The sequence below is a fragment of the Lolium rigidum genome, chromosome 3 (genome assembly GCF_022539505.1).
Source record: "Lolium rigidum isolate FL_2022 chromosome 3, APGP_CSIRO_Lrig_0.1, whole genome shotgun sequence".
NCBI lineage: Eukaryota > Viridiplantae > Streptophyta > Magnoliopsida > Poales > Poaceae > Lolium > Lolium rigidum.
The window spans coordinates 365905273-365919781 of record NC_061510.1 but is presented as its reverse complement, the minus strand read 5'-3'; the positions used below and the strand labels follow the sequence as shown (position 1 = coordinate 365919781).

Genomic DNA, 14509 nt, shown 5'->3' with positions numbered 1-14509 from the left:
TCACAACGAAATCTCGCGCTCAGGGGAAACTACTAAGACCCACACGACCAACAGCTTCCAACACAAATTCCTCGGATAACTTCACTTTCCCCTGATATTATAAAAGCATGCATTTAAATAGAAACCAGAAGCCCATGGATTTTCTGCCTTTGCTCAGTACCCTCGCCCACGAGCTACTCTTCCCCGTGCCCTTCCATATCCCCTTCCGCCTTCATATCCACCCCTCCCTGCAGGAGCTTGGTCATATCCCCTTCCGCCTTCATATCCACCCCTGCCAGCAGGAGCTTGGTCATATCCCCTTCCACCTCCGTAGCCCCTTCCAGCAGGAGCTTGGTCATATCCCCTTCCACCTTCATATCCCCTCCCACCTGGAGCACCACCACCTCTGCCACGTTCATATCCTGCAAGCAGAAACATAAGTTAAGATCAATATTAAAAAAACCTTTGACATATCTAAAAGAAATGGCACATGAGAAAAATTAACAGACCAGATACAGAATTTATATTACCCTCAAAGGAAGTTCAAATGGTCATCATTTTTAGGACAATACTAGGCAATTTGCATGACAAACTAACAGGTAAACAGAGTGTGTCTAACAAAAGCAACATATCAAATGGACATCGAACCTTTTATTACATAGTAAACAGGCATGACAGTTACATTATCAGGTCCTCAATCACAAGAGGAACTGCCGCATGTGAAGAATATTGGGATGCATGAGTTACTTATATGTTCACACATTGTGATTTTAAGCATGCATGACAGAGGTAAGATCTCAATGTGGAAGGCTCGAAGGTAAACAAGAGCAAATGCATGATGGAATACCCGATCAGAACATGAGTTCATAAAAGTACTCAATCAGGAAACACAAGTATGTTATATCAGGCCATACCCCCACGGTAACTCCAATTGCCTCTTCCACGGATACCACCCCGTCCTCGATTATATCCACCATTTTCTGGTTCATTAAATCAATTGAGCATCCAAATTTCTTAAATAAGCAATATCAGCAATAGAAATTTACAAGCTACCCTTACATACCTTGGTAGTTTCCTCGGCCTTGGTTGTAGCCATATCCACCACCATATCCACCTTGATTTTCATAGTAACCACCATCTTGGTTGTATCCATTATCATAGTACCCACCATCTTGGTTGTATCCACCTTGATTGTATCCACCTTGGTTGTACCCTCCCTGGTTATACCCGCCTTGGTTATTTCCATATCCACCATAACCTCCTCTACCCCAACCCCTACCACGTCCTCGGCCCCTTCCTCTGCCACGACCCCGAGCATAGGAGTCTAACAAAAACAGGATTGTCATAAGTTTGAGGAACTGAATCACAAAAAACACAGCCAATTATCACTATTATACCTTCATAATCAGCTGGCGGCTGGCGAGGTTGACGCAGCTGTGGTGGCGCCTGCTGAAGGCGCTGCTGTTGCCTGGGCTGTTCAACATAAGATGGGGTTTGATACCTACAAGAAAATGTATTAATCTTCCAAAGCCACAACAGGATACATGCACAATGACCTTATAAATTAGAAATATAATTTGAAACAGCAACAGGACTTCTAAGATAATAACAGGCATCCATCAAAATTACCCTGGAGAGTTTTGGTCCAGATCTACTGGAGACAAAGTTATTGAAATCATTGAAACATGTCGAGTCATCTCCAATCTGCAAAACAAACAAACATTGAAATGAATTAGAATCCTCGGTGCAACAGAAGTTAATGTGATGGTAGGATGGTGGAGAGAAAAGGAAACTTAACGGGACAAGGCCTTCTTCAATAGGTTCCCAGACATCAGTTATGCTGACAGAACTGATGTTGGTGTCTTGGTACAACCCAGGGATCCTTTTCTGTTTTCAAAGAAAGCTGTCAAATATGGTTCTGGCCAATGCGACATGTAATAACATGAGAAAAACAAAACTGCAGAATCACCTTGATAATCTCTGTGACAGCAACGGACTTGCTGATTGCCTGTCCCATGGCTTTCAGAACAATCTCCTTAATCTTTCGATCCTATTCAAAATATTAAACATGAGTCAGGAAGGAAACAATACAAAAATATCAGAGATGTAAAGCTACCATGACTGTACAGCTATTGTATCACAGGGAATACAAGACTAGCAACAGCATCAAATTCCGAATCATTCAAACCCAGCATCAAATTCTACACCTCCTTTGCTAGACATTCTACGGCCACCCACATATCGTGAATGCATCCAAAAGGGGTAAGTAACTGACAGAAAAACTAACGGGACAAACCACTGCACCATATCACAGTAGGCTGGCACGTTTTACAACTGATCTCCAACTGCAGTCACCACTCACCACGGGTTTCATAATCTCAGCATTAGACACTTGAAATTATTATGTTTCCAAAGGCATTAGCAGCTGAAGACCCGAAATAATACAAATAGCTGTACATTGATGAGTTTCTATCCCCGGTATGCAACCAAAATCCGCAGAAGCATATCGGGTCGGCGCATAAACCTTGACAATCTCGACCCAGCGGCATGCTCGATACCCGACACATCAGAACCAGATTTACAATGAATTATTAAGCGCTAAATCATACCGACTCCACCCATCCTTCCTAGTATATTATCTCAAAACATCAACAAAACAGCGCCCATTCATCCGAACACCACATACCAACACCGAATCCATGCGGCAATCGGCCCAGTCCAAATCTACACACGCGCCGGTTCGACGCAGCCTCGGGACGCCATTAGGCCAAACCGAACTAGCCGTGCGAATCACGCCATCTCTTCTTCTGAACCCAAACGGAGAACCACACACCGCGACCTCGCGGGACCGCCAACAAGGCGCCGATTCGAGCCAACACGAATACGGAACCGACGGGGAGAGGGGGCAGGGGAGCGGACCTGGAGGAGGGATGTGGCGTAGGAGACGTAGTTGCGGATAAGCCCCTGGGCGGTGATTCGGATCTCGTTCTCGGCGATGGCGGACTCGGGCCGCGGCCGCTCCACCCGCTGGTACCTGTCCATCTCGGCTCTCCCGGCGCCGGCCGCCGCTCGGTCGCTCGGTGGTAGGGTGGGGAGGGGATTGGGTGTGCGGGGCTGGGGATTTGTTGAGGGGTGCGGCGCGGGGTGGGACGGTGGAGGGAAGGGCTAAAACCCTAGGCGGAGGCAGCGATACGTGCGCGCTCGTGGGGCGGACTCGGCTTGCACGAAACCGGGCAGAGGGTCGCCCCTATTTTATTTTCCAGGGAGGAGGAAAAAAGGGTTAAGAAAAGATGGTTTGGGAAATCCGCAGGTCCTTTCGGGTGATGGTTATCGCGGGTTGGGCCGTTTCCAGGCCTGCCGACTGCCACTAGGTTCTAGAATCTCGATAGGTAACTTCGAACTGTGCGGTCAAGAAAAACTGTGTGATTTTTTCTCAAGAAAAAAGGAAACTCTGTGATTTCTTTTCTCGAACGTGAGGAACTCAGGACTTTGCAGGCATTCTAAAGGAGTAACTTAAAGGCTTCAAAACTATTCCGAGGGATCGAGCGACATGCTTGATATAAGCTACCTAAACAAACAATCAAAAACTATTCCTAGGGTGCTCTATAAAGAAAGCAACACTAATGACACAAGCGACCTGTGTAGGTATATATAATAAACAACCTCCCAACTCTTCTTGACCCGTTCTAAAATATATCCGGTGGGACTTATGGGTTATTACGATACATTTGGTGAAAATGTCCTAAGCCTGATTTTCTGGTTCTTCGCTCACATACTTTCTAGCCTTTCTCGTCTCAGGAAACCATCTCATCAACCGTAGTGAATTAGTTTGACATGCAACTCGAGTGAACTATGATCCTTGTTGTATTTTATGTGTTCTATTGCTGCACGGATGGCGTTAAAAGACACGAGTTTGAAGCTTGAAATGGGCCCCGTTTATCAATGATCTCCGCATTAACTGTTTTAGTTGGAGTGGCCGTACCTCACCACACCTTTCTTCAGGTGATTTCTATCCGTGTTCATTCACGTCACACTGGTGTGTATTTGATACCAATGTTAACCTTCGTGAACCTCCACCAAAGATCTTGTTTTGTTTCATAGCCTGTTTAGGCATGATACATACCTAAGCTTTTCATCTTTGGTCTTTTCGTGAACCTCCACCAATGCCAACGACAAATATTGCTCGTGCCAAATGGTTACAAGTTGAAGAATTTTGTTGGTGCACTTGCGCACAAATGAAGCAACATTGATTATGTTGTACAAGAATATCCAAAGGCCCATGAGGTAGTACAAGACTATCCGAAGAACAGTCATATGCATCAATCTATAGATTTGGAGGAGAAAATGGCCACATTGCCATATCTTTATTAAACGCGGAATCTCACTCGTATGAGCTTTGCATCATACCCCATCTGTGCATCACAGTTTTGCACTCTTACAACATCATCTCAACATTTTTTCCTACAATGGATAAAAACTATACAATGAATGTCGCGTCAATTCAAAAACACTAATGCTTCAAAAGAACTATGACTATATAGTGAATCCGCACTAGTCGTACAAATTCCTCATTGGTCACAGCAAACAACGATAAAAAAATTCAAAGCTCGTATGGCCGTATATAAGATGGTAGGAAAAGGCTTGCAGCACACCACGAAAGCATTCGCACAACATCTGGCAGCAATCACCCAAATAATTGCAACATCTTGCTCATGTGTTCACAACACAATGCACACAAGTTGGTAACATGTGAATACACCAGTGTAGCATAAAATGCGAAGTATGAACCTTCCGCAAGAGCACCGACCTCACTGGATTGTGCTCGATCGCGACAAATCAGACTCACGAGAGCCTCGTCAGCGCCAAATCCAGCCCAAGCCCGGACCCTTCCATTAGGCCCAACATTTCACGCCGATCAAACAATTGGATCGATGGATGATTTGTATCATGTACCATATTTAAAGTGCATCATGGAGTAGCACTTATAGTAAGCAAAAGAAAGTACCATTGGACTCTTGTCTTCTATTCTATGCATATTCGCGTTTGATTATAGATTCTATCCAAATACACTTGAAGGGGAAAATATCTTAATGCCTTATGATGCTACATACTAGCTACATTCATGTTTTGAAAGTTGGCCTAGTTTTCAAGAAAAAATGCTTCGGAAGCTATCCTCTTTTTCATCAAGAAAAATGCTTTGGAAGTTACAGGCCCAGAATACGGTGGGAGAATAGAGTACGGCACGAGAGAGGTCACCGTCGGACTGATAACCCACAAGTATAGGGGATCGCAGCAGTCTTCGTGGGTAGTAAAACCCAATTTATTAATTCGACACAAGGGGAGACAAAGAATACTTGAAAGCCTTAACAGCGGAGTTTTCAATTCAGCTGCACCTGGAAACAGACTTGCTCGCAAGAGTTTATCAAGTAGTAACAGCTTTATAGCAGTAGCAAGTAGTGAAATAACAGCGAGCAGAGTAACGAGACAGCAAGTAGTGATTATAGTAAACAGCAGGATTAAAATACTGTAGGCACGGGGACAGATAACAGGCGTTGCATGGATGAGAGAAACTCATGTAACAATCAAGCAGGGCATTTGCAGATAATAATAAAACGGTATCTAAGTACAAAGCAATCAATAGGCATGTGTTCCAATTATAGTCGTACGTGCTCGCAATGAGAAACTTGCACAACATCTTTTGTCCTACCAGCCGTGGCAGCCGGGCCTCAAGGGAATCTACTGGATATTAAGGTACTCCTTTTAATAGAGTACCGGAGCAAAGCATTAACACTCCGTGAACACATGTGATCCTCACATCACTACCATCCCCTCCGGTTGTCCCGATTTCGTCACTTCGGGGCCATTGGTTCCGGACAGACGATATGTGTATACAACTTGCGGGTAAGACCATAAACAATGAATATCATGATGAAGTAATAACATGTTCAGATCCGAGATCATGGCACTCGGGCCCTAGTGACAAGCATTAAGCATAACAAGTTGCAACAATATCATCAAAGTACCAATTACGGACACTAGGCACTATGCCCTAACAATCTTATACTATTACATGACCAATCTCATCCAATCCCTACCATCCCCTTCAGCCTACAGCGGGGGAATTACTCACACATGGATGGGGGAAACATGGCTGGTCGATGGAGAGGCGTCGGTGGTGATGATGGCGATGATCTCCTCCAATTCCCCGTCCCGGCGGAGTGCCAGAACGGAGACTTCTGGCTCCCGAGACGGAGTTTCGCGATGTGGCGGCGTTCTGGAGGGTTTCTGGCGACTTCGACTTCCTCCCGTGCGTTTTTAGGTCGAAGGCAATAAGTAGTCCGAAAGAGGGCGTCGGGGGCCGGCCGAGGCCGCCACACACTAGGGCCGCGCGCCCTCCCCGGGCCGCGCCGGCCTAGTGTGTGGGGCCCTCAGGCCCCGACATGGCTTGCCCTTCTGGCTCCGTCAGTATTCTGGGAAAATAGGACCTTTCGCATAAATTCCGAGGATTTTCCTGAAAGTTGAATTTCTGCGCAAAAACGAGACACCAGAACAGTTCTGCTGAAAACAGCGTTAGTCCGTGTTAGTTGCATCCAAAATACATAAATTAGAGGCAAAACAATAGCAAAAGTGTTCAGGAAAGTAGATACGTTTTGGACGTATCAACTCCCCCCAAACTTAGCTTATTGCTTGTCCTCAAGCAATTCAGTTAACAACTGAGCGATAAAAGAACTTTCACGAACACATTTGTTCATATGATGTAAATATTCTCATGCTATGGCTAACACTTAGGCAGTTCATAATAAGATACATGCAAATAAGATCATCCAAGTAGCTATGTCAATCATGGAAAGGTACCAACAATTAATAATAAGCATCATGAATCATGTATATAAGCAGGATTGCAATGTCCATAAAAGAGTATGATAGAGTGGTATCTCGCTTGCCCATATTTGATCAACAAAACATAAATGCTCGTGCACCTCTGAAGTTCATAGAAAGACTAGAAATAGTGATTGTCAAAGATAAAAGCATCAAAGTTATACCACAATTAATCATATTTTGGGACAAGCATATTATACTAAGAATGACAGTTGTGCTCTCAAGAAAGTGCTCAAAGAAAGGATGGAGACTCAATGTAAAAGTAAAAGATTGACCCTTCGCAGAGGGAAGCAGGGATTAACTGTAGGATAACGTTGCATAGAAAACAAAAATTTTCCTACCGCGAACACGCAATCCAAACCAAGATGCAATCTAGAAGACGGTAGCAACGAGGGGGTATCGAGTCTCACCCTTGAAGAGATTCCAAAGCCTACAAGATGAGGCTCTTGTTGCTGCGGTAGACGTTCACTTGCCGCTTGCAAAAGCGCGTAGAAGATCTTGATCACGATCGGTTCCGGCGCCACGAACGGGCAGCACCTCCGTACTCGGTCACACGTTCGGTTGTTGATGAAGACGACGTCCACCTCCCGTTCCAGCGGGCAGCGGAAGTAGTAGCTCCTCTTGAATCCGACGAAGCACGACGGCGTGGTGCTCGGTGGCGGTGGAGAACTCCGGCGGAGCTTCGCTAAAGCATGCGGGAGCTATGGAGGAGAGGGGGCGGCTAGGGTTTGGGAGGGGGTGGCCGGCCTCAAGGGGGTGCGGCCAACTTGTGGCTTTGGTGTGGCCGGCCCCCTCCCCTATGCCCCTCATTATATAGGTGGATCCCCAAGAGTTGGTCTCCAAGTCTTCGAATAAGACCCGAACCAAAAACCTTCCATAGAGAGGGGGAAACCTAGCCTAGCTAGGACTCCCACCAAGGTGGGAGTTCCACCTCCCATATGGGGGTGGCCGGCTCCCTAGGGGGAGTCCACTTGGGACTCCTCCCCCACTAGGGTTGGCCGGCCATGGAGGTGGAGTCCCATGTGGACTCCACCTTCCTTGGTGGTTTCTTCCGGACTTTTCTAGAACCTTCTAGAACCTTCCATAGAACCTTCCGCGACATTTTATTCACATAAAATGACATCCTATATATGAATCTTATTCTCCGGACCATTCCGAACTCCTCGTGATGTCCGGGATCTCATCCGGGACTCCGAACAAATATTCGAACTCCATTCCATATTCAAATACTACCATTTCAACATCCAACTTTAAGTGTGTCACCCTACGGTTCGTGAACTATGCGGACATGGTTGAGTACTCACTCCGACCAATAACCAATAGCGGGATCCGGAGATCCATAATGGCTCCCACATATTCAACGATGACTTTAGTGATCGAATGAACCATTCACATACAATACCAATTCCCTTTGTCTCGCGATATTTTACTTGTCCGAGGTTTGATCTTCGGTATCACTCTATACCTTGTTCAACCCCGTCTCCTGACAAGTACTCTTTACTCGTACCGTGGTATGTGGTCTCTTATGAACTTATTCATATGCTTGCAAGACATTAGACGACATTCCACCGAGAGGGCCCGAGTATATCTATCCGTCATCGGGATGGACAAATCCCACCGTTGATCCATATGCCTCAACTCATACTTTCCGGATACTTAATCCCACCTTTATAGCCACCCATTTACGCAGTGGTGTTTGATGTAATCAAAGTACCTTTCCGGTATAAGTGATTTATATGATCTCATGGTCATAAGGACTAGGTAACTATGTATCGAAAGCTTATAGCAAATAACTTAATGACGAGATCTTATGCTACGCTTAATTGGGTGTGTCCATTACATCATTCATACAATGATGTAACCTTGTTATTAATAACATCCAATGTTCATGATTATGAAACTAATCATCCATTAATCAACAAGCTAGTTAAGAGGCATACTAGGGACTCTTTGTTGTTTACATATCACACATGTATCAATGTTTCGGTTAATACAATTATAGCATGGTATATAAACATTTATCATAAACATAAAGATATATAATAACCACTTTTATTATTGCCTCTTGGGCATATCTCCAACAGATCTCCCACTTGCACTAGAGTCAATAATCTAGATTACATTGTAAGGAACCTAACACCCATGGCATTCTGGTGTTGGTCATGCTTTGCCCTAGGGAGAGCTTTAGTCAACGGATCCGCTACATTCGGATCGATGTGTACTTTGCAAATCTTTACTTCTCCATCTTCGATGTACTCGCGAATCGAGTGGTAACGCAGCTTGATATGCTTCAGCCTTCTTGTGTGACCTTGGTTCTTGTGCATTGGCGATGGCACCCATGTTGTCACAAGATATGACTAGTGGGTCCAATGCACTAGGAACCACACCGAGCTCTACAATGAACCTCTTCATCCATACCGCTTCCGATGAAGCCTCCGAAGCCGCTATGTACTCCGATTCTCGTTGAAGACTTCGCCACCGTGCACCGCTTCGAGCTTGCCCAGCTTATCGCAGACACCATTCAATATAAACACGTACCTGGATCGTGACTTAGAGTCATCGGGATCGTTGTTCCAACTTGCATCAGTGTAACTTGTTACAACGAGCTCTTGGTCACCTCCATAACACAGAAACATATCCTTAGTTCTTTTCAAGTACTTCAGGATATTCTTGACCGCTGTCCAGTGCTCCATTCCTCGGATCACTTTGATATCTCGCTAGTCAAACTAACAAGCATGCGCTATATCCGGTCTTGTACATAGCATGGCATACATAATAGAGCCTATCGCCGAAGCATAGGGGATCCGACTCATCCTTTCTCTTTCTTCTGTCGTAGCCGGTCCTTGAGTCTTACTCAAGACCTTGCCCGGTAACATAGGTAAAAACCCTTTCTTACTTTCGTCCATTCTAAACTTCTTTAGAATCTTGTCCAGGTATGTACTCTGTGATAGCCCTATTAGGCGTCTTGATCTATCTCTATAAATCTTGATGCCTAATATATATGATGCTTCACCAAGGTCTTTCATTGAAAAACTGTTATTCAAATAACCTTTTACATCGCTTAATAGTTCTATATCATTCCCAATCAATAATATGTCATCTACATATAATATCAGGAATGCTACGGAGCTCCCACTCACTTTCTTGTAAATACGAGCCTCTCCATGACACCGTATAAACCCGAAGTCTTTGATCACCTTATCAAAGCGTCGGTTCCAACTTCTTGATGCTTGCTTCAGTCCATAGATTGAACGTTGAAGTTTGCATACTTTGTCAAGCATTTTTAGGATCGACAAAACCTTTGGGTTGTACCATATACAACTCTTCCTCAATGTCTCCATTAAGGAATGCCGTTTTGACATCCATCCGCCAAATCTCATAATCGAAAAATGCAGCTATTGCTAACAAAATCCTCACAGATTTTAGCTTCGCTACGGTGAGAAAGTCTCATCGTAGTCAACACCTTGAATTTGTCGGAAACCCTTTGCGACAAGTCGAGCTTTATAGATAGTAATATTACCATCAGCATCTGTTTTTCTCTTGAAGATCCATTTATTCTCGACTGACCTTGCGGCTATCGTGTAATTCTACCAAAGTCCATACTTTGTTATCATACATGGATCCCATTTCGGATTTCATGGCTTCTTGCCATTTGTTGGAATCTGGGCTCATCATCGCTTCTTCATACGTCGCAGGGTCCTCATCATTGTTATCCACAATCATGACATTTAGACAAGGATCATACCAATCGGGAGTGGCACGTTCCCTTGTCGATCCGCGAGGTTCGTAGTTTCCTCGTTCAAGTTTCATGATCATTATCATTAGCTTCCTCTCGTTGCCGTGTAGGCGGTACAGTGTACAACTTCCGGTATCGCGCTACTCCGACCAACGAGTATAGATTCATTAATCTCATCGAGTTCTACTTTTCTTCCAAGTCACTTCTTTAGTGAGAAATTCTTTCTCAAGAAAGGTTCCGTTCTTAGCAACAAAGATTTTGCCTTCGGATCTGTGATAGAAAGTGTACCCTATAGTTTCCTTAGGGTATCCTATGAAGACGCATTTCTCCGCTTTGGGTTCTAGCTTGTCCGGTTGTAACTTTTTTACATAGGTTTCGCAACCCCAAACTTTAAGGAACGACAGCTTAGGTTTCTTGTTAAACCATAATTCATACGGTGTCGTTTCTACGGATTTTGATGGTGCTCTATTTAAAGTGAATGCGGCTGTCTCTAATGCATAACTCCAAAATGATAACGGCAAATCAGTAAGAGACATCATAGAACGAACCATATCTAAGAGAGTTCGATTACGACGTTCGGACACACCGTTTCGTTGTGGTGTTCCCGGCGGTGTCGATTGTGAAAGTATTCCGCATTTCTTTAAATGCATGCCAAACTCATAACTCGGATATTCACCTCCGCGATCAGATCGTAGAAATTTAATCTTCTTGTTACGTTGATTTTCTACTTCACTTTGGAATTCCTTAAACTTCTCAAAAGTTTCGGATTTATGTTTCATGAAATAGATATACCCATATCTACTCAGATCATATGTGAAGGTTAGAACATAACGATAACCACCGCGCGATGCTACACTCATTGGTCCGCACACATCGGTATGTATGATCTCCAATAAGTTTGTAGCTCGCTCCATCATACCATAAAATGGAGTCTTAGTCATTTTTCCCATTAGACATGCTTCGCATCTATCAAGTGACTCAAAGTCAAGTGATTCAAGTAATCCATCGGTATGGAGTTTCTTCATGCGCTTCACTCCAATATGACCAAGACGACAAGTGCCACATATAAGTAGAATTATCATTCAATTTAATTCGCTTAGCATCAATGTTATGTATATGCGTATCACTACTATCGAGATCTAACGAAATAAGCCATTCTTTTCGTGTGCTCGACCATAAAAGATATTATTCATAAAAATAGAACAACCATTATTCTCGGACTTGAATGAATAACCGTCTTGCATTAAACAAGATCCAGATATAATGTTCATGCTCAACGCGGGTACAAAACAACAATTATTTAGGCTTAAAACTAATCCCGAAGGTAGATGTAGAGGAAGTGTGCCGACAGCGATCACATCGACTTTGGATCCATTTCCAACGCGCATCGTCACTTCATCTTTCAGTAGTCTTCGTCTATTCTTTAGTTCCTGTTTCGAGTTACAAATATGAGCAACCGAACCAGTATCAAATACCCAGGTACTAGAACGAGAACCAGTGAGATAAACATCTATAACATGTATATCAGATATACCTTCTTTCTTCTTCTTGACAAGGCCGCTCTTCAGATCCGCCAAATATTTGGAGCAATTACGCTTCCAGTGTCCCTTCTCCTTGCAGTAATAGCACTCAGCATCAGGCTTAGGGCCGTTCTTAGGTTTCATAGGAGGCGTGGAAGCTTTCTTGCCACCCTTCTTGAATTTTCCCTTAGACTTGCCCTCGTTTCTTGAAACCGGTGGTCTTGTTGACCATCAACACTTGGTGCTCTTTCTTGATCTCAATCTCAGACAGCTTTTAGCATGCCAAAGAGTTCGGGTAACTCCTTGTTCATGTTCTCGCATATTGTAGTTCATCACAAAGTTCTTGTAACTTGGTGGCGGTGATTGAAGGACACGATTAATCCCCGATCCGTTAGGAATCACTATTCCCAAGTCATCGAGTTTCTTCGCATGCCCGGTCATGGCGAGCATGTGCTCACTAATGGAGCTGCCTTCTTCCATCATACAGCTGAAGAAATGTTTCGATGCTTCATAGCATTCCACGGCCGCATGAGTCTCAAAATAGCTTTCAGCTCATTCATCAACTCATGAGGATCGTGGTGCTCAAAACGTTTTTGAAGATCGGATTCCAGATCGCACAGGATGGCACACCGAACTTGAGAGTACCGAGTTTTCCGAGTCTCGTAAACAGCCTTTTACTTCATCGGTTTCGGTTTCGCAGAGAGGGTCACCTAGCGGTGCATCAAGCACATATTGCGGATTTCCGCCGGAGAGGAAGATCCTCACATGAAGGAACCGATCGGTGAAGTTGCTACCGTTGCTCTTAAGCTTTTCTTTCTCTAGGAACTGGTTAAAATTGATTGGGGACGCCATCTCTACAACATATATTTGCAATAGTTTAGACTAAGTTTATGACAAATTGAGTTCAAATTTTAATTCAACATAATTAAAAATCTAGGTGAACTCCCACTCAAAACAATATCCCTCGCATTGTCTTAGTGATCACATGAACCAAATCCACTACACCATAGTCCGATCATCACGAGACAAGGTGTAATTTTAATGGCGAACACTCAAAGTGTTCATCATATCAATCATATGATTCATGCTCTACCTTTCGGTATCACGTGTTCCGAGACCATGTCTGTACATGCTAGGCTCGTCAAGGCCACCTTAGTATCCGCATGTGCAAAGCTGGCTTGCACCCGTTGTATGCACTTGTTGATTCTATCACACCCGATCATCACGAGATGCTTCGAAACGACAAGTCTTGGCAACGGTGCTACTAAGGATGAACACTTTATTATCTTGAGATTTTAGTGAGGGATCATCTTATAATGCTACCGTCGCGATCTAAGCAAAATAAGATGCATAAAAGGATTAACATCACATGCAGTTCATATGTGATATGATATGGCCCTTTTGTCTTTGCGCCTTTGATCTTCATCTCCAAAGCACGAACATGATCTCCATCATCTTCGGGCATGATCTCCATCATCGTCGGCGTAGCGTCAAGGTCAATGGCGCCGTCTTCATGATTGTCCTCCATGTAGCAACTATCACAACTACCTTGAAATACTACTCAACATGAAATTTAAAGACAACCATAAGGCTCCCTGCCGGTTTCCACAATACAATAATGATCATCTCATACATATTCATCATCACATTATGGCCATATCACATCACCAAACCCCGCAAAAACAAGTTAGACGCTCTCTAATTTGGTTTGCATATTTTACGTGGTTTAGGGTTTTCGATATAGATCTAATCTACCTACGAACATGAACCACAACGTTGATACTAATGTTGTCAATAGAAGAGTAAATTGAATCTTTACTATAGTAGGAGAGACAGACACCCGCAAAGCCTCTTATGCAATACAAGTTGCATGTCGAACGAGGAACAAGTCTCATGAACGCGGTCATGTAAAGTTAGTCCGAGCCGCTTCATCCCACTATGCCATAAAGATGCAAAGTACTCAACTAAAGATAACAAGAGCATCAACGCCCACAAAACCATTGTGTTCTACTCGTGCAACCATCTATGCATAGACACGGCTCGATACCACCGTAGGATAACGTTGCATAGAAAACAAAAAATTTCCTACCGCGAACACGCAATCCAAGCCAAGATGCAATCTAGAAGACGGTAGCAACGAGGGGGTATCGAGTCTCACCCTTGAAGAGATTCCAAAGCCTACAAGATGAGGCTCTTGTTGCTGCGGTAGACGTTCACTTGCCGCTTGCAAAAGCGCGTAGAAGATCTTGATCACGATCGGTTCCGGCGCCACGAACGGGCAGCACCTCCGTACTCGGTCACACGTTCGGTTGTTGATGAAGACGACGTCCACCTCCCGTTCCGGCGGGCAGCGGAAGTAGTAGCTCCTCTTGAATCCGACAAGCACGACGGCGTG

At 44.2% G+C, this 14509-nt stretch overlaps 1 protein-coding gene across 1 annotated transcript; it reads right to left on the bottom strand.

Moving 5' to 3' along the window:
* Positions 1–115: 115 nt before the first annotated feature.
* Positions 116–3056, bottom strand: LOC124704226 (glycine-rich protein DOT1-like). The gene is made up of 8 exons (XM_047236469.1): positions 2899–3056; positions 1949–2029; positions 1778–1866; positions 1609–1683; positions 1377–1480; positions 1043–1303; positions 894–959; positions 116–401 (listed from the first exon to the last, which is right to left on the bottom strand). The coding sequence occupies exons 1-8, from the start codon at positions 3019–3021 to the stop codon at positions 154–156; spliced, it is 1047 nt and encodes a 348-aa protein (XP_047092425.1). The 5' UTR covers positions 3022–3056; the 3' UTR covers positions 116–153.
* Between the last annotated feature and the right edge of the window lie 11453 nt (positions 3057–14509).